At 39.6% G+C, this 24494-nt stretch overlaps 1 protein-coding gene and 1 long non-coding RNA gene across 2 annotated transcripts in view; one reads left to right on the forward strand and one right to left on the reverse strand.

Moving 5' to 3' along the window:
- ABCC12 (ATP binding cassette subfamily C member 12) overlaps positions 1–24494 on the reverse strand; it is a 100735-nt gene that overhangs the window by 54217 nt on the left and 22024 nt on the right. The window contains exons 8-13 of the mRNA XM_050923038.1: positions 21728–21876; positions 18469–18576; positions 15032–15307; positions 14206–14277; positions 11066–11190; positions 1783–1855 (exon numbers count right to left, since the gene is read on the reverse strand). Of these exons, the coding sequence (XP_050778995.1) occupies positions 1783–1855; positions 11066–11190; positions 14206–14277; positions 15032–15307; positions 18469–18576; positions 21728–21876 (803 nt within the window). The remainder of the gene's footprint in view (positions 1–1782; positions 1856–11065; positions 11191–14205; positions 14278–15031; positions 15308–18468; positions 18577–21727; positions 21877–24494) is intronic.
- Positions 3243–24494, forward strand: part of LOC127034376 (uncharacterized) — a 56622-nt gene continuing 35370 nt past the window's right edge. The window contains exon 1 of the long non-coding RNA XR_007769375.1: positions 3243–3333. This is a non-coding gene — a long non-coding RNA (uncharacterized LOC127034376). The remainder of the gene's footprint in view (positions 3334–24494) is intronic.

The following is a 24494-nucleotide window of genomic DNA, read 5'->3' on the forward strand; positions in this document are numbered from 1 at the left end:
ACAGTGTGCAAGAGATATGTTACAAAAAGCGCTTAGTAGTAAATTCTCACCCATTTTGGGAATAATCTGTCACAAATGTGACCTGCAATTGATGAACACAACACAAAAAGAAAGTAAAATTGGACTCTAAGGCCCACTAACAAATAATGCTTGACAGGATAGTTGACAAACAGTAACAGGTGAATTGTAATATTTTTGGGGCCATTGTGCTCTAGGAACGTTCTGCAAAGAAGATATCTTTTAGCCTTGGTAGCAGATCCAGTACAGGAAGTCTAGAAACCACATAGACAAAATATTGAAAGTATTTGAAGAGGTGTGTGTTGTTGCATTGAATTATAGTGCTATCATAGTAGAAATTTGTAAAATAAATACATACAATGAATTATCAGTCATCCTTTTTCTGCTGGAGGATGCTTTTTAGGGTTATAACAGCTGTGTTAAGAATATTTATGTAAAACAGATATTTCTCCTATAACACAACTTTGATTTTTTTTTCATTTAATAAAAAATAGATGTCACTTGGGGTTTTATTTTTCTTTTCTTTTCTTTTCTTTTCTTTAAGCAGCATCATAACATTATTTTATGTGCATTAAGGTTTTCTTGAAGATTAGGGCCAGATTCAAATCCTGATGAGGTCAAGGTGAGTTTTTCAATTGACTTCAGCAGGCTTTAGTTTAGGTCGCAAGAGCAACCCCTGGTTAGCCTGGTTGATAGTTGAGAGTGCTCCTCACCCAGGTAGTAGGAATATGTATGCATATAATGGTAGCAGATAGATTAGGCTATTACTGCTGCTCATCACCCTGTATACTCTGTGGCAAACTGGATCTCTGGATTGTGCAGAAGCACTCTGGTGTCACAGACTGGAAATTCTATGGCAGCTTCATTTAAACATTAAAAATACAGGGTTTTATTTAAGCAAATATGAATAATACAAAGAATACAGTGGCCCATGTATTTTTATATTAAATTCATTTATTTTATGCTGGTCTGGATGAAAGGAAGTGGAAGATAAATCTGTAATCCTTCCTTGTCCTCTTTGTCTCTTTTCTCCTTTCATATGGGTCATAAAATTTGTGTGCTAGGAATAGTGCAGTTAATATGTGGGAATATGAGTACTGTGGGGTATTTTCTCTTTTGTGATGTATAATACTTTTGTAAGTGTTTTATATGTTGGCACCTAGAACTTGTTTGGTTTATTATTAAAAAAAAAAAGAAAAAGTTTAATAAATAAAAATATTTTATGCTGCCCCCCACTTTTTCAGTTTTCAGGATGTTGCAGATTTTTGAATTGACAACACAGAATTACTTTGGAGCTGTTGGAGGAAGCTGGATAGGAGCTTGGCAGTTTGATGGGGCTCAATTAGATTTTTTTTTTTTACTCCTAGGAGAGTGGGGCCCTAAGCTTTGGGTTTTGGGATAATCACACTGCCAAGATGTATTCAGCTTCTCTGCAATCTTAGAAAGACCACGCTGCATGATTTACATTCAGTTCATGTTTGTAAAATTTCTTTTGTGCAACCATAGAACTAGAAATAAGTTTTTAAAAAATATTTTGAAATCCTCATTTCTCTAAAACTTTAAAACAAATGTCCAGAAAAAAAAATCTAGCCTGGGATTTGATGTGGAATATGAATTTTTTTTTGGGTGGGGGTGTAAATCGGAGTGAAAGTTGGTTGAAAATTGGACATAATGGGACTCTATTGTCAACTTTTTACTATGGAGAGTTTAACAGGTCTCCATAATATGTGCCAATATTTTACTAGATTGCATAATGAGACTTACTTCAGTCAAATCTCCATAAGGAAGAGTTTCCATATCTGACTTCAGACTGCACACATTGATTGCATAATTGTACCTAAAGAATGAATGTTCAGAATTGTTTAATTCTTAAAAATATATTATTTTCTTCAGCACAAAATCTTATGTATTTTGAATTAGTCTAGCATCTTTGTTGCAAATACATTGATTTGAACCATAATAATTCAGTGACCATGGCTATCGTTCATTCCTTCAGATCCAGCCCTTTCCCCCGTTTTCTATGTACACAAGTTACAGGTACATCATAATGTAACACAGTTGCCTTTGAAATTCTTATACAATATCATCATAGGAGCAGATATACAATGTTGTACTCTACAACCTCCAGCTGAGACCGAGAGCACCAAATCTGCAATTCCAGCCTCACATACAAATCCAAAAATGTAGGAACTTGAGATTAGACTTCAATTTGGATTTCTCAATCCTGCATCACAATTGCTTGCTATATGTTGAGCCTTTTGACCAACTAAATACTGAACCTGATTCTCATTTACATTAAAGAGTTTTCACACCTCTTTGTCAGTGTAAAGAGGCCTTTACTTTATTAGTAGTATTATAATGTATTTGAATTGTGTGGCACCCAGAGGCTCTACCCTATTGTACTCAGCTGTACACAAACATAGTAAGGACATGGTCCCTGCCCTGAAGAGTTTATGATCTAAAAGGGCATAAGTTTGCATTGGTGGCCACTTTAGGGCACCTTTACACTGTAGTGTACAGGGGCCTTAGTGTAAATGAAAGTCAGGTTCTGAATGTTTAAAACTTTGTACTGTAAAACAAGAAGGATAAAGTGCAATCTTATATACAACCAACACATGCAAAATTTCTTCTTTCTGGAGAGGATGGGCTAGGTGTCTACCTACCAGCTATTAAAAGGAATTGTTCTTTTACTACTGTAAGCTTATATTGCAAATATTAATCTTATGCTCTACTTTTATTCCATATTTTGCAAAGAATGACTAACATTTCATTTATCAGCCCTGTTTCTGTGAGCATATCAGTTGCACCAAAAGCCTTATAAAACATCATTTAGTTCCTACCAAATTTATGTAGCAACTATATGTTCAGAATCTTCTGGTTCTCCTGGAAGAAAATACCTACTGTATTAAGGTCTTGCAGTTGTTGCATCCCAATGTTGTTTGTGAAACAATCTCCAGTTTGTATTTTGTGTTTGTGTGCTGGTTTCTTAGGAAATTTGGGGAAACAAACACCAGGAATCCTGTTTTTCTTCCCCACCTAGTGCACATTTGCTGCACCCTGATGGTGCCTGAGCAGTAACATTGTGACATCAGCGGTAATCAGCCATTCATCACTCACTCCCTCCAGTTCAATTGCATACTTGAGGAGAGTCACTAGTGCCTTAGTTGTCATGGCAACTGCTGCCTGTGATAACTGATTTACCTCAAACAACTATGATATTATTACAATGAAGGAGCCGAGGAGCAACTAGAATGAAAGCTGACTGTGCTCTTTTGGACTTGTCCTGTGGCAAGTTACACTGTTTATTTTCAAAGGGTAATTATTACTTTTCTCAGATACAAAATTACTTTTCATGTATATTATTTACATGCTTCTTTCAAATTGGAGGTTGAGACTTTATGAATACCTCCAGCTTTTTAAAAAATATTTAAAATGGGAAATTATAGGTCTGAATCCCTACTCAGTTTTCACTGTCAGACAATTAAAACAGTCATTTAGAAATTGTAGTAAAACTGAAGTTTAATTACCAAAAAACATGTTCTGACTACAGTTTAATTTAATTCTTTCAATATATCAGTCAACATGGTATTGAGTGTTGAAATATGGAACTTCACAATGATAAGAATGGCAACCAGATATATATTGAAGAAAGCTAATATGCAAGTGCTTTACTTAAATAGTACAAGGGGCTGAATTAAAGGTTGCATGGGCAACAATCGATCTGGCATTTCCAAACTTGGGAATACTTGACTTCACAATCTTTTAATCCTTTTTAGTCTTTAACCCTGTACTTGTTTATGATTTTATGGTTTAGTTTATTGATCAGTGACCTTAACTAATGGCAAAAGACGTTTTTTTGTTTAATTTATGTATATTCTTAGAATACTTATTGCCTTTTAGCTACATGTAACTCTTCATAATCTAAAACCAGTCAGTATTCTTTGGAGCCATTTTCAGGAACTGGTAAATGGAGTTTAAGAAGAATCATAGAATTTGATATGCTGCTTCAAAAATTGCTGTAATATATGAATACCATAAGAAATGGCTATTAAATGTCTTTTTCTGATATTCCTATGTCTATGTTTTGATAAAATAGCTACTTAACTATTTCAGGAAATAACTTCTTGAATTTTTAAATACAAACCATATGTCTGGGATGTCTAACGGAAACATTTATCTGAAATGTATAGACAGGCAAATTCGTTCCATTTCCCACATGGCTCAACTTCACAAATTGGCAGGTTGAAGACAATAGCAGGTATTGAGCAAAATGAACATCTGAGAAGCATGGCTGCTCACCAGCATCTAGCCAGATATGGCAGGTTAGACACTTGAACAAGTCCTTTTAAAAAAAAAAATAAGCACAGGGATTCTCTACCTATTGTCCATAAAATTATGGCTGAACAAGGTTGGAACTAGAGTTATTAGCAATACAGAGGTAGCTTTTGTTAGTACTTAGGGACAGGAACTTGCTGGTTTTATGCAATGCTGCATTAATAAGTAGCAGGAATGCAGAGGAAAGTTTATGGATATTTATAGAAGCTCTTTATTTTCTACATTTTTCCATATTTCTTTGGTTTGAAGTCTCCTAATTTAGTTAGTTTGTTCCCATTTTGGATTTAAAAAGCCTCCTCTCACATATTAAAGTGACCTGTTGTGTGATATATGTGGCCCATGTGAATATAAAAGAGAGAGGCATGTGCATCAGGTGTGTAACAGGTTGTCCTGCCCCTTTAAGGGCCAGAGGCCTGAGGCAGCCAGCCATGTTCACTATTCAAATACAGCTGTGAAGGAAACAGGTGTTCCCTATCAAAGAGCTGCAAGAACAGTGGGACAGCTGAGCAGAGCCAGTGCAACCCTTTAGGCAAACTAGGCGGTTGCCTAGGGCGCCAAGATTTGGGGGCGCCAAAAAGCGGCACCCCCAAATTTTTTTTAAATGGTTGAGCAGCCGCTGCTGCTGGGACAGAGAGGGAGTCTGAGCTGCTGGCGGCAGCGGCAGCCCAGGGCATCCCCTAGGTCAGCGCACCGCCCCGGCAGCCAGCAGCCCAGGGTGTCCCCCGGGTCAGGGCGCTGCCGCGGCAGCCGGCAGCCCAGGGCCCCCCCGGGTCAGGGCGCCGCCGGGGCAGCCGGCAGCCCAGGGGTTCCCCCGGGTCAGGGCGCCGCCACGGCAGCCGGCAGCCCAAGGGTTCCCCCGGATCAGGGCGCCGCCGCGGCAGCCGGCAGCCCAGGGGTTCCCCCGGGTCAGGGCGCCGCCGCGGCAGCCGGCAGCCCAGGGCCCCCCCGCATCAGCGCGCTGCAGCCGGCAGCCCAGGGCCCCTCCGGGTCAGCGCACCGCCGCAGTAGCCGGCAGTCCAGGGGCCCTCGTGGGTCAGAGCGCCGCAACAGCAGCCGGCAGCCCAGGGCCCCCCCTGGATCAGGGCGCCGCCGCAGCAGCCCAGAGGTTCGGGCTGCCCGTGGCGCGCTGACCCAGGGGAATCCCTGGGCTGCAGGCAGAGGCTCAGAATCCCTCTCTCTCCCAGAGCAGGGGCTCCAGCCTGTGCCATTTTTCTCGTTGCCGGCGGGAGCGCCGGCAGCTGGGCAGAGCTGCGCAGCTCTGCTTAGGGCACGTGGCAGGAGCCCTGCGAGGGCAGCGCGACACCAAGGCTTCTTGAGGAAAGCGGGGGCTGCCCCCTGGCTCAACCTCCACGTCAGCCCCAGCGAGGGGCATGGAGAAGAAAAGAGCCTCAGCCGTGGTCTGGTGGAGCGGAGGAAGAAAAGGACCCCGATGCTCATGCGTTGGGCAACGTAAGCAAGTGCTTCCCCACAGCTTGGCCTCAGGTGCCTGTGCTCCTGCCCCCTTGGTCCTTAGCTGGTCCCTGCTGCTGCTCCCTTTGTGCCTGGATGGCTGGAGAGAACAGCAGCCTGCAGAGCTGAGCTGCCCCAGTGCCCCCAGGCACCCCCCTGACCCCATCCCCCCCACATCCCTGACCCCCAGCTCCAAGCCCAGTCCCTCTGAGCTGGAAACCCCCTCGACCCTCTCCCCCCCACAGCCCTGACCCCCAGCTCCGAGCCCAGTCCCTCTGAGCTGGAAACCCCCTCGACCCCATCCCCCCACAGCCCTGACCCCCAGCTCCGAGCCTAGTCCCTCTGAGCTGGAAACCCCCTCACCCCCCCCCACAGCCCTGACCCCCAGCTCCGAGCCCAGTCTCTCTGAGCTGGAAACCTCCTGACCCCATCCTCCCCACAGCCCTGACCCCCAGCTGACAGTTAATGTCCCTAACACAGTTATTGCTCTTCGCATCCTCTTGACTCTCCCAGTTTCTGTGGCCAGTGGTGAGCAAAGCTTCTCGAAGCTCAAATTGATAAAAACATACATGCGAACATCAATGTTGCAACAAAGACTTGTTGGGCTATCTACCTTGTCACTAGAACATGACATTGCTCACAGCATTGACTTGGAGGAACTTGTTTCTAAATTTGCTAAACTTAAAGTGCAGAAACATAAATTCTAAATTATAACATGTTACTCTGTGACTGTGTATTGTCTATAATGTATGTGATTTTGGGGGGGGGAGGCGCAAGATGGAAGTTTCACCTAGGGCGCAAAATATGCTTGCACCGGCCCTGCAGCTGGGAGAATCTGCAGGAAGGGACAGCATACTACAGTAGTCCCAGACGAAGGGATACTCCCCGGGGAAAGCCCTGCTAATTATGGTTGGGTAGAAAGCCACAGCTGGAAGTTTTGTTTTCCTTTTGTGACTTGTTTGGACAAAAAAATGGAACCAGTAGGGAAGGGCTAAACGCTGATTTGGGCATAACTGATGATTCCCCAGGCTGGTGAGTGAAAATGTTCCCCAAGGACAATGAAAATAGAAGTTTCCATCCAACACATTACTGGTGTGAATCCCCAGTGGTGACAAAGTGGAGAGGCCATGGCTTATGTACTCAAAAACCCAGAATGCTGCATACTGTTTTTGTTGCAAACTCTTCCAGTCTAATGTTCCAGCAACATTGGGTTCTAGAGGAATAAAGGACTGCAAAATCTGGCTAGAAATCTGGCATGCAATGAGAAGACAGCAAATCACCAGAGAGTGTTCCATAGGTGGAAAAAGCTTGAGATGAGACTATGGTTAAAGGCCACCATAGATGATCAGCATCAAAAGAAGATTGCATCAGAGGCTCTTTACTGGCAAAATGTTCTGAAAAGGCTCATTGCCATTGTGAGAATGTTTGCTACCCAAAACCTAGCACTGCATGGCACTTCAGATCAGTTATATGTGCCAAACAAAGGAAACGTCCTTAAAATTGTGGAGCTGATGGCCAAGTTTGATGCTGTACTCCAGGAGCATCTAAGAAGAGTCACCACCCAAGAAATTTACACATGCCACTACCTTGGAAAAACAATTCAAAATGAGATCATACAGTTACTGGCAACAAAAGTCAAACAGAAGATTGTGGCAGATCTGAAGTCAACAAGATACTACTCTGTTATTCTGGACTGCACACCTGACATCAGCGATATGGAACAAATGACTTTAATGGTGTGTTTTGTAACAACAACAGAACCTAGTGAAAATGTCCCTGCAATGGTGACTGTCAGAGAGCATTTTCTAGAATTTTTTGACATTGATGATACTGCAGGGCTGGTATTACAAATGTGCTTCTTAAAAAGCTGGAAGATAGGGGAATTGCGATAGCTGACATCAGAGGGCAGGGCTACGATAATGGCGCCAACATGAGAGGAAAGAACAGACGAGTGCAGACACAGATCCGAGAGTTAAACCCTCGAGTTTTTTTTTGTCCCATGAAGTTCTCATTCATTGAACTTGGTGGTCAGTGATGCAGCATCAGCTTCTAGTGAGGCTGTAGAATTTTTAAATGTAATTCAAAGCATCTATGTATTTTTCTCTGCATCAACTCATCAATGGCAAATTTTGATGCAACATCTGGGAACATCCTCTCTGACATTGAAACCATTGAGTGCCACATGATGGGAAAGTTGAGTGGAGGCAATAAATATCAAACACCAAATTGGGAAGATGGATGATGCCATAGTTGCCATTATGGAGGATAATGCTATGACAGGAACTGTTTATGGGAGAACAGTGGCAAAGGGAAATGGAATCACCAGAAACATACATAACTTCAAATTTCTTTGTGCCTTAGTGTTGCGTCATGACATACTGTTTGAAATAAATGTTGTAAGCAAGAGAGTCCAAGGTGTTGACCTTGATATATCTGGAGCAATGGAACAAATGGACAAAGCAAAATCATACCTAGAGTCTTACCGGTCAGATGAGGAATTTAAAACATTCTGAAGAGTGCACAGAAGTTGGCAGAGGGCCTTCACACTGAAGCTATTTTCCCACCCATTCAAGAATACAAGAGTCACTGAAGGAGATGACATTTTGATTACAAGAAACAGGATAATCCCATAAGAGGCCCCAAACAACAACTCAAAGTTGAATTATTTAACCAGGTGCTAGATTGTGCACTACAGTCAGTTGAAGAATGTTTCATGCAGGTCAAGGAACACAGCAGTATATTTGGGATGTTGTATGATATTCCAAAATGCCTCACTATACCTGAAGAAGACCTATACCAGCAAAGGAGGGCATAGAGACAGTGTTGACACATGATGACATGCATGATATTGATGCGAGTGATTTAGGTGATGAACTAAAAGGCCTTTCGAGATACATTTCAGCAGGATCAATTCCAAAGGTTGTTCTGGAATATATGTGCACAAATAAGATGACCACCCTCTTTCCAAATGCTTTTGTTGCTCTGCGCATACTTCTAACTCTTCCTGTAACAGTTGCCAGTGGAGAACACAGTTTCTCCAAGCTAATAAAAACACATCTACTCTCCACAATGATGCAGGAGAGGCTGGTCGGCCTTGCAACCATCTGAATAGAGCATGAGCTGGCCCAGACTGTGGACCTTCAGCAGGAAGCAGTTCAAATCTTTGCAACCAAGAAGGCACGGAAAGCACCACTTTGATAATGCAAACAGATAAAAATGTTTACTATGCAGACAAGAAAAGTTAAGTGTTACTTAAAATTTTTGAACAAGGCATTTTAAGTTGTTAGTTCTCCTCTGTTGGGGTAGATAGAAGATCAGTACCATGAGAGGAGTAGAACAGGAAGAAGGCAGAATTGAGACCTTTCAAAGTTTTGGCCCAAGCAAGGGAGCATGGGGGCATCACTTGAGCTCCCCTGCACAGGTGCCAAAATGTTGTGGGTCGGCCGTGAAAAAAGATGTGAAAACTTGGCCTTGTCCATATCACGAGCTCATAGTGTAGGACTAATGGGTACTGGGGAATATGCTGCACTCACAGAAGGGTGTATTCCCCTTGCACATCAGAAGTGCTTGAAGGCATTCTACTTCACTAAGGCAGTATGTTTCCTAGTGCTTCCCCTGCAATGGTGCAGCTCCCACTCATGCCAGGAAGAGCTGTGCTTTTAAGGCACAAATGAGTCCTGAGGCCCATATTTTTAAAGGTATTTAGGTATTGTTCTGCTCACCCAATGCGGGGTCTAAGTTCCATTTTCAAAAGTGTCTAGGCCAGGCATGATTTCAATGGAAGTTAGGCAGTTAGGTGCTTTTGAAAATCCTAATTGCAATCTATCTGCATCTTTAGGCACCTAAATACCTTCAAAAACTGGCCATTAGGCACTTTGGAGCCTAAGTCCAATTGACTTTGTGAATGGAACTTAGCCATCTAAATCATTTAGGGCCTTGCAAGGTAGAGTGGAGCAGTGCCCAAATATCTTTTTTAATCTGGGCCTAAGTAACTAGATGAGCTTTACACCATGTCCTGAAGATAAACAGAATAATACTGACAGACCAATTGGTTGGTATCCCCTTAAATAGTTGGAAGGGGGCCCTAGTGGGCCTGCCTGTCTTCTACTGCAGGAGACACCTAACACATCAGCAGCATATGTATGTACTAGACCTTGCATGTTTGACTATAGGTAGCAAATACGGTTATTTGGACCCCCACTCTGCCCCTGTGGTTTCCTCTTAGTCTTAATGTTGCGTAGAGAGCAAAGACTCAACACCAATGGAGAAAGTGAATTCCATACATTTCCTAGTTGTTTATAACTGATTTAAAAATTTTTTTAAATAGTCTCACAAAACTAAATGCAATATGCACTGACTGCACTGTATCGGTTAGTAATATGAGAACTCATGAACTCCTGCTTTTGATTTCTGGGGATATTTCTGTTGTTTAGCTTATGGCAAATTAAACACATTTATTTTCTTCTGAGTTTTAGTCACATGCTATTGAAGCTGAAATTTGAACACATGGTACATGACAACAGAAGTAAGATGATGATTTAATCATCATTATAATGTGTGAATACCAGTCCTGAAAAATGAAAATATCCAGCAGTCTAGGTCAGCACAGAAAAAGTAATGGCCGTTTATAGCCTAACATTAATTTAACATAACTTTTTAAATAGTCCATTTGAGATATAAAAAAACTGACCAGCCTGATCCTTCATTTGGCAATATCTGAAGTCCATATATGAGAGAGACCTGGAAGTTTTAGTTCTAAAGCTAACTTAGTTTGGGACCATAAAAGAGGTGATACTATATATCTTGTGACTGAGAATGTTGCATACATCTCGTCTCAGCAGTCACTGACTGGTTGTGGAGTTAATGTCTTGAAAGATAATATTTGGCATTGATGGTTGCAGCAGAGTACAGAGTTTCATTGGGTATGGATAGGAGCATTGGAATTCAGAGGTGCGATCTCCCATGGTTTACTTGTGTGTGGGGCCATGATTAATTATAGGTGCTCTAGTGGAAATGAACCAGAATAAAGGCAATGGTGAAAGTCAAATAATATCCTCTCCTCCCCCTTAGTCATGGGGTCAAGTAGTGTGAGGGAAACCACATGTTCAGAGTCTTTGGGCCCTATTCACAAAAGGTAACATACAATGGAAGACAAGTTGTGTGTGTGTGTGTGTGTACATGTATGTAAACTCATCTGTCAAATATGGAAGCTTATCCTTAGAGTAAATAAGTATTGGAAAGATTTCAATATTTCAATAATTACCTTTCTTCATTGTATTCTTCTCCAAATAATATATTCTGCCTAACATTTCCATAAAATATCCACGCTTGTTGTGACACATAAGCTAATGTTCCATCAACACCTACTGTCCCGTCATACAAGTACATCTGAAACAAGTAGATTATACAATTAAAAAAATGTATAGAGGTCTTCTAATCATCATAATAATGATTGGAGATATATCTATCTCTTAGAACTGGAAGGGACCTTGAAAGGTCATTGAGTCCAGTCCCCTGCCTTAACTAGTAGGACCAAAGTACTGATTTTTGCCCCAGATCCCTAAGTGGCCCCCTCAAGGATTGAACTCACAACCCTGAGTTTAGCAGACCAACACTCAACCACTGAGCTATCCCTCCCACAGACTCAAAATACTGGGCAATTAGCAAGGATGGTCATTTTGCTAATGTGTTATGAGTGTAATTCTTCATTGTATAAATAACATGTATCTGGAACATGATTTAAGAAGGACCTGCAGTTCTTTTGGCCATTCACTTGAAGGCTCTTATAACCATTCCTCTGTGGTGCCCTTTTTACCTCCCTAGTTCTTTTCAAGAATAGCTGAGAAGTGGAGGGCTAAGTGAGTGACAAAAGAACTGCAAGTGGCCATAGTTAGCATTGTGTGAATTGTTCTTGAACTTTGAGGAGTTACTCTCCTGTGTAGGGCAGGGTTAGAATAAATGAGTAGATCTGGTCAGATTTTCCAACAGCACCCTTTTCCTGTGGAAAATGCTAATTTGTCAATCAGAATATTCCACAGTAACATGATTCCAATGAAATTTTGATGGAAACGGGGCAGATTTCCAATGGAAACTTACCTGATTTCCTATCTCCCTGCCCAATTCCCAGGGTCCTCAGGATCCCAACTGATGGGCTGCTAGGGATCCTAGGCTCCTCAGTTAACCCTGATTCCTCAGCAGCCTGCCAGGGCTTCCAGCTCCTTGGCCGACTGCCAAGTGAGTAACTGTGGAGCCTGGGAGCCCAGGGAACTTATTTTGTTTCAGGCATGTTTGGGGGCATCTGAAACTAAATATTGCAGATTTCCAGATCTGTGAAAAAATTGAAGTTTTTGGATTTTCATCACAATGTGGGATGAAAAATTTTCCAAAACCTTGAAATTCAGTATGGAACTGAAAATCCATTTTCTGGCCAGCTGTATTGGTGAGAGTTAGTGAGTGCTTGTCACTTTTAAAAAACAGCCCATTTATTTGGGTGCCTAACTTTAGGTTCCTATATTTGCAAATCTCAGACATAACATGAATTTCTTATTCTCCTGTTGAGACCCGCACAGGAGTCTTTTTCATCTTTTGAGGGTGGTTATTAATTTGCTCAATTTCTCTTTCTTGGCTCTAAAGATCAAAAGAATACTTTGATCCCAACACACATTCCTTAATGTCACATACCTAAAGGACAGGCAGTAGTTACGTTCAGATACATAACTGAATACTTCATCCAAAAGCATCTTAAGAGAAGCTCAACCAACATAGTTTCAGAACCTAAGAGTCAGCGCCAGGCTTTTTCAAAATAGCTAACAAAAAACAATGTACTAGATAGGGCTGTCAAGCAATTTTAAAAAATCACAATCAATCGCACGATCAAAATAATCAATTGCGTGATTAATTGCACTGTTAAACAATAATAGAATATCATTTATTTAAATATTTTTGGATATATTAGTAAAATAGTATTTTTCAGTTCACCTAATACAAGTACTGTAGTGCAATCTCTTTATCATGAAAGTTGAACTTACAAATGTAGAATTTTTACATCAGAAAACCTGCATTCAAAAATAAAACAATGTAATATTTTAGAGCCTGCAAGTCTACTCAGTCCTACTTCTTGTTCAGCCAATCACTCAGACAAACAAATATGTTTACATTTGTAGGAGATAATGCTGCCTCTTTCTTGTTTACAATGTCACCTGAAAATGAGAACAGGAGTTCGCATAGCACTGTTGTAGCCTGTGTCGCAAGATATTTTTACATGCCAGATGTGCTAAAGATTCATATGTCCCTTCATGCTTCAACCAGCATTCCATGATACATGCATGGTGGGTCATGTTCTGTAGTTTCCGCATCAGAGTGTGGCTCTTTTAAGACTTCTGAAAGCATGCTCCAAACCTCATCCCTCTCAGATTTTGGAAAGCACTTTAGATTCTTAAACCTTGGGTCAAAGTGCTGTAATTATCTTTAGAAATTTCATTTTGGTACCTCCTTTGCGTCTTGTCAAATTTGCAGTGCAAGTGTTCTTAAAATGAACAACATGTGCTGGGTCATCGTTTGAGACTGCTATAACATGAAACCTATGGCAGAATGCGGGTAAAACAGAGCTGGGGCTATACAATTCTCCCCCAAAGAGTTCAGTCACAAATTTAATTAACACATTATTTTTCTAACGAGCGTCATCAGCATGGGTGTATGTCCTCTGGAATGGTGGACAAAGCATGAAAGGGCATACGAATGTTTAGCATATCTGGCATGTAAATACCTTGCAATGCCAGCTATAAAAGTGCCATTAAAATGCCTGTTCTGACTTTCTGTGACATTTTAAATAAGAAGAGGGCAGCATTATCTCCTGTAAATGTAAACTAACTTGTTTTTCTTAGCGATTGGTTGAACAAGAAGTAGGATAGAGTGGATTTGTAAGCTCTGAAATTTTACATTGTTTTGTTTTTGAGTGCAGTTATGTAACAAAAAAATCTACCTGTGTAAGTTGCACTTTCATGACAGAGATTGCACTACAGTACTTGTCTGAGGTGAATTACAAAATACTATTTCTTTTGTTCATCATCTTTACAGTGGACATATTTGTAATAAAAAATAGACACTTTGATTTCAGTTACAACACAGAAAACAATATATATGAAAATGTAGAAAAATATCCAAAATATTATATACATTTCAATTGGTATTCTATTGTTTAACAGTGCAATTAAAACTGTGATTAATCGTCATTAATTTTTTTAATCCTGATTAATTTTTTAAGTTAATCATATGAGCTAATAGTGATTAATTGACAGCCCCAGTACTAGAACAAACAGTACTAAAACATTCAATTAAATATGTATTTCTCATGCAAAAGGAAAATAAAAAATTATGGAAGTTATTCTACAGTGATCAGCATACCTGTCCTAGAATAGCTGATATGACTGAGCTCTTTCCGCTTCCAACATTTCCACAAATTCCCAAGACCTTTCCCTACAAAGAGACATATTTTGCAGATAGTTGATCTATATTTTTAAAGTAATAAATTTCTCATGTCACGTTGCCTATTCTGCGATCATGCCACAAATATTTCATGTCCTGTCACACCTGCCAATTCAGGAAAGCATCCTTATTCAGGAAGATCTCATAAACATGTAGATAAAGTGCTTTCCTGCATCAGTGCCATAATGCATATCTTACTCCCAAGAAGACAAAGTTAAAGGTGTTGTATTTGGATTGATAGAAGCCTATATAAGTGGTATTTTAAATAATGCAGCGATGTAAATTTATTTTTAAATTTGTTTTTACTATGTAGAGTGCTGTAGCCTTTTCATTAATGTAAGGAATTTACAAAAAACTTCTCTGTTCTGGTGACTGGTGCATAAATGAAGGATTGGATGTGCAATTTATTTATAAAAGTCAGTCATTGTTTGGTATTGAGAGATGCACTTTATAAACCATATTCTGTGTTTGTACCTAGCACAATAGAATACTGATCCATGACTGTGACTCCTAGGCACTACTGCAGTGCAAATAATAATGTATTAGTGGTCTAATGGGTGCTTTAGAAAGCCTGTGCTGGGCAAGGAAAGGTGTGTGTCTAGGGGAAGAAGAAGAATTGAAATCCTTGTTCCTTAGCTCAGCAGGACAGTGCAAGGCAGAGATAGCAAGGGAACCAGGGCACCCAAATCCTTGCAGGCAGATTGTTAAATATTCTTTTTAGAAAGACTATTTAAGACAAACTTACCTTCTTCACAGTAAAGCTTAAATTGTATAAAGCAATTGCTTCACTATCCTCTTTTCCTGTTTCTCTGATTGATGTCTCAGAGTGAGGAAGGACAGGCTCTGGTTTTGGTTGGCATTTATAAGCACTCTTCCCATTCATACTGTTTTCATTATTGTTCTTTCTGCTGTGTTCATTCAGACATTCCCAAGACAATGTAGCATTTTCCATTACCACAGCATTTTCTGAATTTTTCAGTTGCTTTACATAAACAGGAGGGATTTCAGTTAGGAGAATTTTCTAAAATAAGAGAGAGAAAATTAAGAATGCCATTTATTTATCAAAGTATGAAAAGTGAAAAAATATTTTTTTATTAATCCAGCATAGAGCTGACTGCTAATAACATGTTGATGAAATGTCGTGAAATTCTTGGCAAACTATTTAGTATAGAAGCAGAATCAGTGCAAAAAAGCAGTTGGAAGCAGATTCAGTGCAAATATTGCTTTAGAAATACTGCAAAAAATATTCTTAAGAGATTTTCACTTTTAGGGATTCAAGAATTTGGATTAATATTTGAGCTTTTGTGCGCTGATCCTCTGAACCATTTGTGGTTCACCATGAACAAATGTCAGAGGGGTAGCCGTGTTAGTCTGGATCTGTAATAGCAGCAAAGAGTCCTGTGGCACCTTTTCTCTCTGTTAGTCTATAAGGTGCCCCAGGACTCTTTGCTTCTTTTACATGAACACATAATTTGTTTAGTTACAGTAAAAGTCCACTGACTAGTTCTAATACAAAGAGAAGCATCATGTAAATCCTTTGGCATGTGAGAGGCTCAATTGTTTTCAGGATCAGGGCCTTAGAGACCTATTTGCTACATAACATTACTTGATATTTGTTATATATATACACATATAATATTTTTTTAGAAATATCTGCTGCTGTTTTGGTATCTCCATTCAGTGAATGGGATTAATTTCTCTTTCACTGAGGGCAGGCATTTCTGTGATAGCCACATTACGTGAAACAAAAAACTAATCCAATCAGTTGTCCCATGAGAAGGCACTGGACGCCAGAAAATTTCAGAGCTTGTATAAGGTAATATTTTTTAAATAAATATATTATATGTAAAAAATAAGGGCGGTTTTAATCACACTGTTGAACAATAGAATACCCATTGAAATTTGTTACATTTTTTGGATTTTTTCTACGTTTTCATATATATTGTATTGTGTGGTGTCACTGAAATCAAAGTGTACATTTTTATTACAAATATTTCCACTGTAAAAATGATAAACTAAAGAAATAGTATTTTGCAATTCACCTCAGACAAGTACTGTAGTGCAATCTCTTTGTCATAAAAGTGAAACTTAGAAATGTAGATTTTTTTTCAGAACTGCACTCAAAAACAAAACAATGTAAAGATTCAGCGCCAATAAGTCCACTCAGTCCTATTACTTATTCAGCTAATTGCTAAGACAAACAAGTCAGTTTACATTTACAGGAGATAATGCTGCCCTCTTCTTATTTACAATATCACAGAAAGTCAGAACAGGCATTTTAATGGCACTTTTATAGCTGGCATCGCAAGGTATTTACGTGCCGGATATGCTAAACGTTCATATGCCCTTTCATGCTTTGTCCACCATTCCAGAGGACATACACCCATGCTGATGATGCTCGTTAGAAAAATAATGCGTTAATTAAATTTGTGACTGAACTCCTTGGGGGAGAATTGTATGTCCCCTGCTCTGTTTTACCCGCATTCTGCCATAGATTTCATGTTATAGCAGTCTCAAATGATGACCCAGCACATGTTGTTCATTTTAAGAACACTTGCACTACAGATTTGGCAAAACGCAAAGAAGGTACTAACGTGTGATTTCTAAAGATAGCTATAGCACTTGACCCAAGGTTTAAGAATCTAAAGAGTCTTCCAAAATCTGAGGGGGATGAGGTGTGAAGCACGCTTTCAGAAGACTCAAAAGAGCCACACTCCGATGTAGAAACTACAGAACCCGACACACTAAAAAAGAAAATCAACCTTCTGCTGGTGGTATTTGACTCAGATAATGAAAATGAACGTGAATCGGTCTGCACTGCTTTTGATCGTTACTAAGCAGAACTCGTCATTAGCATGGACACATGTCCCATGGAATGCTGGTTGAAGCATGATGGGACATATGAATCTTTAGTGCATCTGGCACATAAATATCTTGTGACGCCAGCTAAAACAGTGCCATGAGAATGCCTATTCTCACTTTCAGGTGACGTAAACAAAAAGCAGGTAGCATTATTTCCTGCAAATGTAAACACAGTTGTTTGTCTGAGTGATTGGCTGAACAAAAAGTAGGACTGAGTAGACTTGCAGATCTAAAATTTTACATTGTTTTATTTTTGAATGCAGTTTTTTTATATAATTCTTATATTTTTAAGTTCAACTTTCATGATAAAGAGATTGGACTACTGTACTTGTATTACGTGAACTGAAAAATACTATTCTTTTGTTTTTTACATTGCAAATACTTGTAATCAAAAATAAACAATGTGAGCACTGTACACTTTGTATTCTGTGTTGTAATTGAAATCAATATATTTGAAAATGTAAAAAACATCCAAAAATATTTAAATAAATGGTATTGTTCTTGTTTAACTGTGAGATTAATTGACAGCCCATTGTTTGTTTATTTATATATATATATAGGACATTCAAGCAGTTAAAAAACATTGGTTCACTTAACAGTTGGTTCAACAATAATTTTTAGATTAGCTCCCATTTTTAAAAATAATTTAAGAACTCACTATTTCCAGTGTACCCTAACAGGATACAGATTCTTTTAATCTTCTTTTCTCTTGTTTCATTATATTTTTGTTTGTACAGCACCTAGCAAAATAGTGCCCTGGTCCTGGCTGAGGTCTCTTAGATGCAGCCGCAATACTAATAACAACAATAATAGAGGAAGAAGGCACTGGTGGCTTGTTATTTGATGGATAATTATTCGGTTTTTAATTTTACTTTTGAGATACACATTTTTAGTTTTCTCTTTAGAATTAGGTATGTAGCTTTGTATAGTTTTCTTTTATTCACTAACTAAAGCCTGTTATAATTCTTGAAGTCACTGAAGTCAATGGGAGTCTTTCCGTTGCTCTGAACAAGAAGTAAAATTATAATCTACATTAAGGGATTGTCTGCACTGAGAAATTAATTCAGTTAAGGGAGGATGTGAATTAAAACAGAAAAGCTATTTCTGATTAACTTCTTGTGTGGATGCTCTTATTTAAGAAGATTCTTATTCTGGTTCAATTTTAATCACTTTTGGAAGTGGATTAAGCTAATTTAGAATAAGGTATGTACATATAGGGAGTTAATCAGGAATAGTTCTTCCAGAATAACTCCCTATATAGGTAAGTCCTTGTTTGTACTTATCTGGAAAATCCCCAAATATTTTAAAACTATACTTTACCTTCAATCTTGTTAGGGAAACTTTAGCTTCTGCCACTGCTTTCACTGAGAAAGGCAAGATAGTAATTGAAAACTTCATTACATTAAACATGGCAATCACACTAAATGCCTGCAAAAGAAAAAGGAAAAGGGCTTTTACTGTTTTAGTGCCAACCATTATTTTGCATTAAAATTCTAAATATATTTTTGTATTATATTTGAAAGGGTAGGAAAAATATATCTATATGCTTTTAATTTTTGTGGTTTTCATTTTCGTAATTGCAACATGAGTTGCTAAAACACAACGCAACTCCTTCCATTTCTCAAGTCATTATGAATATATAAAATGGCAGTGGTCCCATTTCTGAGCTTTCTAGAACATCACTTTGAGGATTCTTCCTTGGTCTTCTACCACTGATTTCAGTTAAATTAGGTGAGGGAGGAACTTGGCCTGTTAACTATAAGTCTCTGAACCCTTCCTGCAAACCAACTTTCAATCCATCTTGCTATGTTAGCAATGAAGCTTACATTTTTGTATCTTGTCTAGAAGCTTCCTGTGTGATACCTTATCAAAGGCTTCACTGAAATCTAAGTAACTCACATACGCTGCCCTGCCTTCCGACATATGCTTTGTCACTTCTTTAAAGAAATCAGTCAGGCTTATTCTTAGTAAACACATGCTGGCAAGTGCCTAAATCCTGTTATATACTTATAAGTGAAACATTTCATTTCATCCCTAATAAATGAAACCAGTATTTTCATAAGACATAAATGAGATTACTGATTTGTAATTAAGATGCCTCTAGTTTACAGTGCATTTTAAAAATTGGTATTACGTCCACTTTTTTTCAGTCTTTGTGCATTTTCTGTTTATGCAGTTACATGCAAAATAAAAAAGATGCTAATGTTTTTGCTTGTTCCTTGCTTAATTCCAAGAGTTGCCTAGCGAGCTGGGCAAGCCCAGGAAGCAACTGCCCGTCGAGTCAGGGAACTGGGAGAGTCTGTACTGGCAGGAAACTAGGCAGGCAGACTTTGACAGAATCAATGTGTTCCTACATAATGTTTCAGTTCTCTTGAATCAGCATTTTCTAATAGAATATTGTTCTGTTGGAAAATTTTCAACCAATTCTAGTGGGCGGTGCAAGAAACTAGTCACAGTTGCAGCCCCTGCACAAGCCTTATAGGCACCTCCCCAGCTTCCCAGAGAAGCTGATACAGATGCTCTCTCACATGGTGATACGGTTCACAAGACTCATCTCAGGAGATTTCAACATCCACAAGGGCAAGGATTCTGATAAAATAGCTCACAACCTCCTATCCAAACTCTTCATCTTTGTTTTCTCATAGGGAATATTTGGACTCCCACACATAAAGCATAAAATATGGAAGTACTATACACAAATATACAAACAACATACCTGGAATAAACATCTGTTACAAAATGCATCAGCAGATCTGCTTAGCAAAATGGGTTGCTATGAAATACATCCCCTTTGTGCAATACTCTGCACCAACTCCACAGTTTAAGGTTTCTAACCTGAAATTCTAAGCTTTCCATGGAACTGGTCCTGTCTACTTGAGAGATCACTTCCATGGCCATGACTTCCCATGACAACTGTGTCTCACTGGAGCAATGAAACGATCAAACAACATGGGAGGCCAAACTTTACAGGAGCTAGACCAAGACAATGGAACTTGCCACCAGATGTCAGAATGACAACTAATCTCACTGTGTTTACAATGAAATCCGATGTTCATCCCTTCTGCTTGGCTTTACCCCCGTTTGCTCAGTAAACACATAAACCCTATCAACTATTCAAGTTATATCTCCTACAGGCTGGAGAGAGAGAGAGACTCTCTTATTTCTGTTTTCCGATATTTGGAAGGAGGTGTTCGGATACTGGTATGCTGGGAGACATATAAGCATATAGATTCATTGGATGAAATCCTGGCTCCATTGAAGTGAATGGCAAAACTCTGATAGTATATCATAAGCTATATTCTCTTTTATAAGCATTACATTGAATCTTTCCCTCGCTTTTTGCTTTCTTTGACTTTCCTTTTGCACATCCTCACTCATTTTGTAGTTGAGTGTTTTTGCCAATAAACTCCCTACATGTCAGGTTATTTTTTAAAACAAAATTTCCTCCTTTGCATATATGTTTACACTTCCTGCCCTCCATCTTTTCCCTGGCTACTGCTTTCTAAAGCGGAATGCATCTTGCTGTTCACCAGACTAAGTTTTGCATTAATTTGCATTGAGTCCTGTGTGGAAGGAATGGGTGGTGAATGATCACAAATGTCAAGTTAGTTTCTTACTATTTAAGAAAATACTTTAAAGCATTTAAAAGACCATATATCTTCTTTTAGAAGCTTCCTTAATTAATAACAATTTAATTTATTAACTTTATCTTTACCATGCAATGTTTAATAGAAGTTACCCTTGTTTACTAGCCGAATACAGGGGCAGCGAGTTGTATTGGCCCATGGTGCCCGGGCTCCAGGAATATTCAGGGCCCAGGGCCCCGGCTCCACCAATGTTTGGGGCCGGGTCTCTGCTTGCCGTCCCGCCGCACCTGCCCAGGAGCGTCTCCTGGCCCTGCCTGCTACCCCCAGGCGATTTAAAAGGGCCCGCAGGCTCCCGGCTACCACCACCGGCAGCACAGTGGGGCTAAGGCAGCTTCTGCCTGCCCTCACTCCATGCCACTCCCAGAAGTGGTCAGCACGTTCCTGTGGCCCTGGGTGCGGGGGCTGTCTCTGCGCACTGCCCCCGCCCTGAATGCGGACTCCGCAGCTCCCATTGGCCGGGAACTGAGGCCTCTGCCTACGAGCTGCTGCCAGAGGGATGTGTGGGTCACTTTTGGGAGCCACCAAAGGTAAACCGCCAACTCCTCACCCTATCCTGCATCCCAGCCCCCCCTGGCCCAGCCCAGAGCTCACACCCCTCCCATCCACAAACTCCCTCCCTGAGCCTGCACCCCTCCCACACCCAAACTCCTTCCCAGAGCCTTAGGCAGGTGTGTGTGCTGGGGCGGGGGAAGAGGAGCAGAATTTGGACCCATTCTGGTCACCACCAAAAATTACACAAATCTGGCCATATACAATCTGTACAGGAGAGCTATGTTAAATTTGGAGCTGCCATTCATTAAAAATCCTAGGGGAAAGTAAGTAAATTTAAGAGGATCCAGATCTACTCCACAAAGATATACAGTACTATAAAGGAACAAGGACTTTGGGGGAAAAAATATATATGTATATATATATGTATATAAAAGTCATACAGCTGATGCAGTTAGTTCTTTCTTTAAAAGAGTGTGTAAAACAAATGTCATGACAGTAGCCAGTGTTGATACAACAGGTGTCAGAGCAGAGTTTACACTTTGTACATATCCTGCTTTTTCCAGTATTTTCCTTTCCACATTTCTTATACCTGTGAAATACAAGAAATTTAAAATATTATAATGTAAAAAAAATGTAAAGCAGAGCTAACATTTTCAAGAGAAGACCATTCTAAACAGCAAAGGCCTTCCTTATACTAAGCCTGAATTTGGGAGACATTGATATCAATTGAATTGCATGCACCAAAGGTAAATGTATGGCCCTACATTTGATAGCATTAAGGTGGTAACACAAAAGCTATTTAAACATTGTTACTGGATCTATTTTTCCCTTTAAACAAACAAACAAAAATCTTATGATTAAGCAAAAGCCCAAATGACTACCTTACATATAAACTTTTAGATTTGGAAGAAACTGATTTTGATTTTTTTTAATAACTTCAATAGATAATACCAGTTGTGTTTTTTTTAAATTCTATTGATTTAAATCTTCACAGTTGTGTAAAATTATGTGTTTAAGCATTTTTTTATTTTTAATCAAGTTTAAATTTTCACTGTTGCAGAAAACTGGGAGGGATGTCAAACAATAATTTATGACAGATGTTGAGCTTCAAAAAGTTAAAGCTTTATAACCATTAATACACAACCAGTCAACATCACACTTCAAAATATAAAAAGTAAATATCCCTAAAACAAGCAGCATTTTCCTTACTTTGCCTGTCTATATAAATTTCAGTTACTATTGCTGGAAATATTTTTGTTGGTTTGTGGGTATATGGTAAAATTAACATTTCCTAATAAAAGACTATATATTTTTGGCCTTTAAAAGCATTAAATGATGGATAATCAGTAAACAGACTCAAATGTTTGCACTTAGGTTCAGTTAAACATTGATTTTAGAGAGCTCTCTTTTCATTACCATGTTTACCTTCCTGAATCTGTATTTTTGTATAAATATTTTATTTCAATATTTACTCCAAAATCTGGAGGAAGTCTTTACAAAGGCTACATGTAAGATAGCATGGGTTGTGATGAACAAGACATGGACATATTTTGTACAGGTTCAGAACCCCAGTTTTGCTTTTAGTTCTGGGTTTGTGTGAAAATGCAAAATCAGAGTGGAAAAGGGAAGGGAAAACACAAAACATGTTTCTTGATGAGTTGCACTAAAATTGATCAAAGTACCTCCACTTCAGTAACCCTTTCACTCCAGTAAGCCTGGCCCTCTCTTCAGTGGCCTGGAATCTGTCCACTCCCTTCCAAAGGTATCCTGTCACTTACCTTCTGCAGCCTTGAGAAAGAGCCACCTCACCTACTCCTTCTCATATGAAGCCTTTAGGGGGCTGCTTCTCTCCCCACCAGAGTGAGGATCTTCATGGACAGTGAGAAGCCTGTTTCCTTTGTCCCCTTCTCTGTATCTCACTTAGTCTCAATGTTCTATTTTTGTGTCCCATTTTATCTCTGTGTACCCACCCGTTCAAAGGTTAGGAGCCCTCTTATAAGAGCAGCACCTCAGTTTACTGCTGCCCTTCTGAGATTATTTCTGGAGGACTGACTCACTTAATGTTCCTCTCTTGACCACCTGTAGGAGTGTAACTCCTTGGTGTATACCCTGCAGCTGTCCTATTTGGTCTAGGATTTCCCCCTGTTCAGTCTGTCTTGGCTGCTTCTGACCATTTTCCCCCAGAGGCCTCCATTTGGTCTCACCCATATGCAGAGACTCATTGCATATCTTTCCTTCATGCTCCTTTGACCATATGCACAGCTCTTCTGGCCTCCAGTGCTCTGATTTCCCTGTCTGATTCCCTGGCCAGGACCATGGAAATTCAGGCTTTAGGCTCTAAGGTAAGGGATTTGTGAGGTGGGGCTGCCTGGAGAAAGGGAACTATTGCAATACAGGATGCAACATTCCAGGTGCATTGCCACCATAGCAGGCAAAGACAAACTATCTCCTGTAGAGAGATGCCACCCCATATGCACTCTTTAATTGTTACCCTTTCTATTGCCAAATCACAATGTTTCTTTTCGCTGCCCTTTAGCCCTATAGATCTCCCGACATTCCTGCTTTCCAGCTTTTGGTCTCCCATTGAATAGCTGAGTTTTGAGTCATTTTTACCTAAATATATTAGCTGAATTTCTTATTATTTTCTGCCATATTGCTACCTCTGTATTATTACTGTGTTCTGACCACCTCCTGATTTAGTGTCAGCCAGTTTGATCAATGTGTTATTTACCTCCACTTCCAGATCATGAATGAAGAGATTAAATAGGACAAATCTTAACATACCCCCCACTCCTAATTTAATGCTGTTTTATCATTCCACTTTATTTATGACACTTCAGTTTCCAATCTAGGTAAGTGGTCACATCCAGGCAAGTACAAATTAATCTCGTGATCAACATTTCATGAGTCATCCTATTAAATCCTATATTGCATTTGCTACCTTCCTTTATTAGGGTCCCAGTCCTGAGCAGTATTAACTGCTCTTCAACTCCTACTTATGATGGGAATTGAGGGCACACAGCAACCTTTTGAGATTGAGCCCTTACTCTGTAACAGCCAAAAGCAGTAATCAGCTTTGTTTGGCAAGATTTACTGCTTGTTGTAGACAAATTGGAGTGAGTTCAGAGAAGAGCAAAAATTTTATTAGGAAGCTAGAGGGAATAATTTATGAGAAAAGAGAGCCAAATATGCATGGATTGACTAAGC

Source organism: Gopherus flavomarginatus, chromosome 14 (assembly GCF_025201925.1).
Source record: "Gopherus flavomarginatus isolate rGopFla2 chromosome 14, rGopFla2.mat.asm, whole genome shotgun sequence".
NCBI lineage: Eukaryota > Metazoa > Chordata > Testudines > Testudinidae > Gopherus > Gopherus flavomarginatus.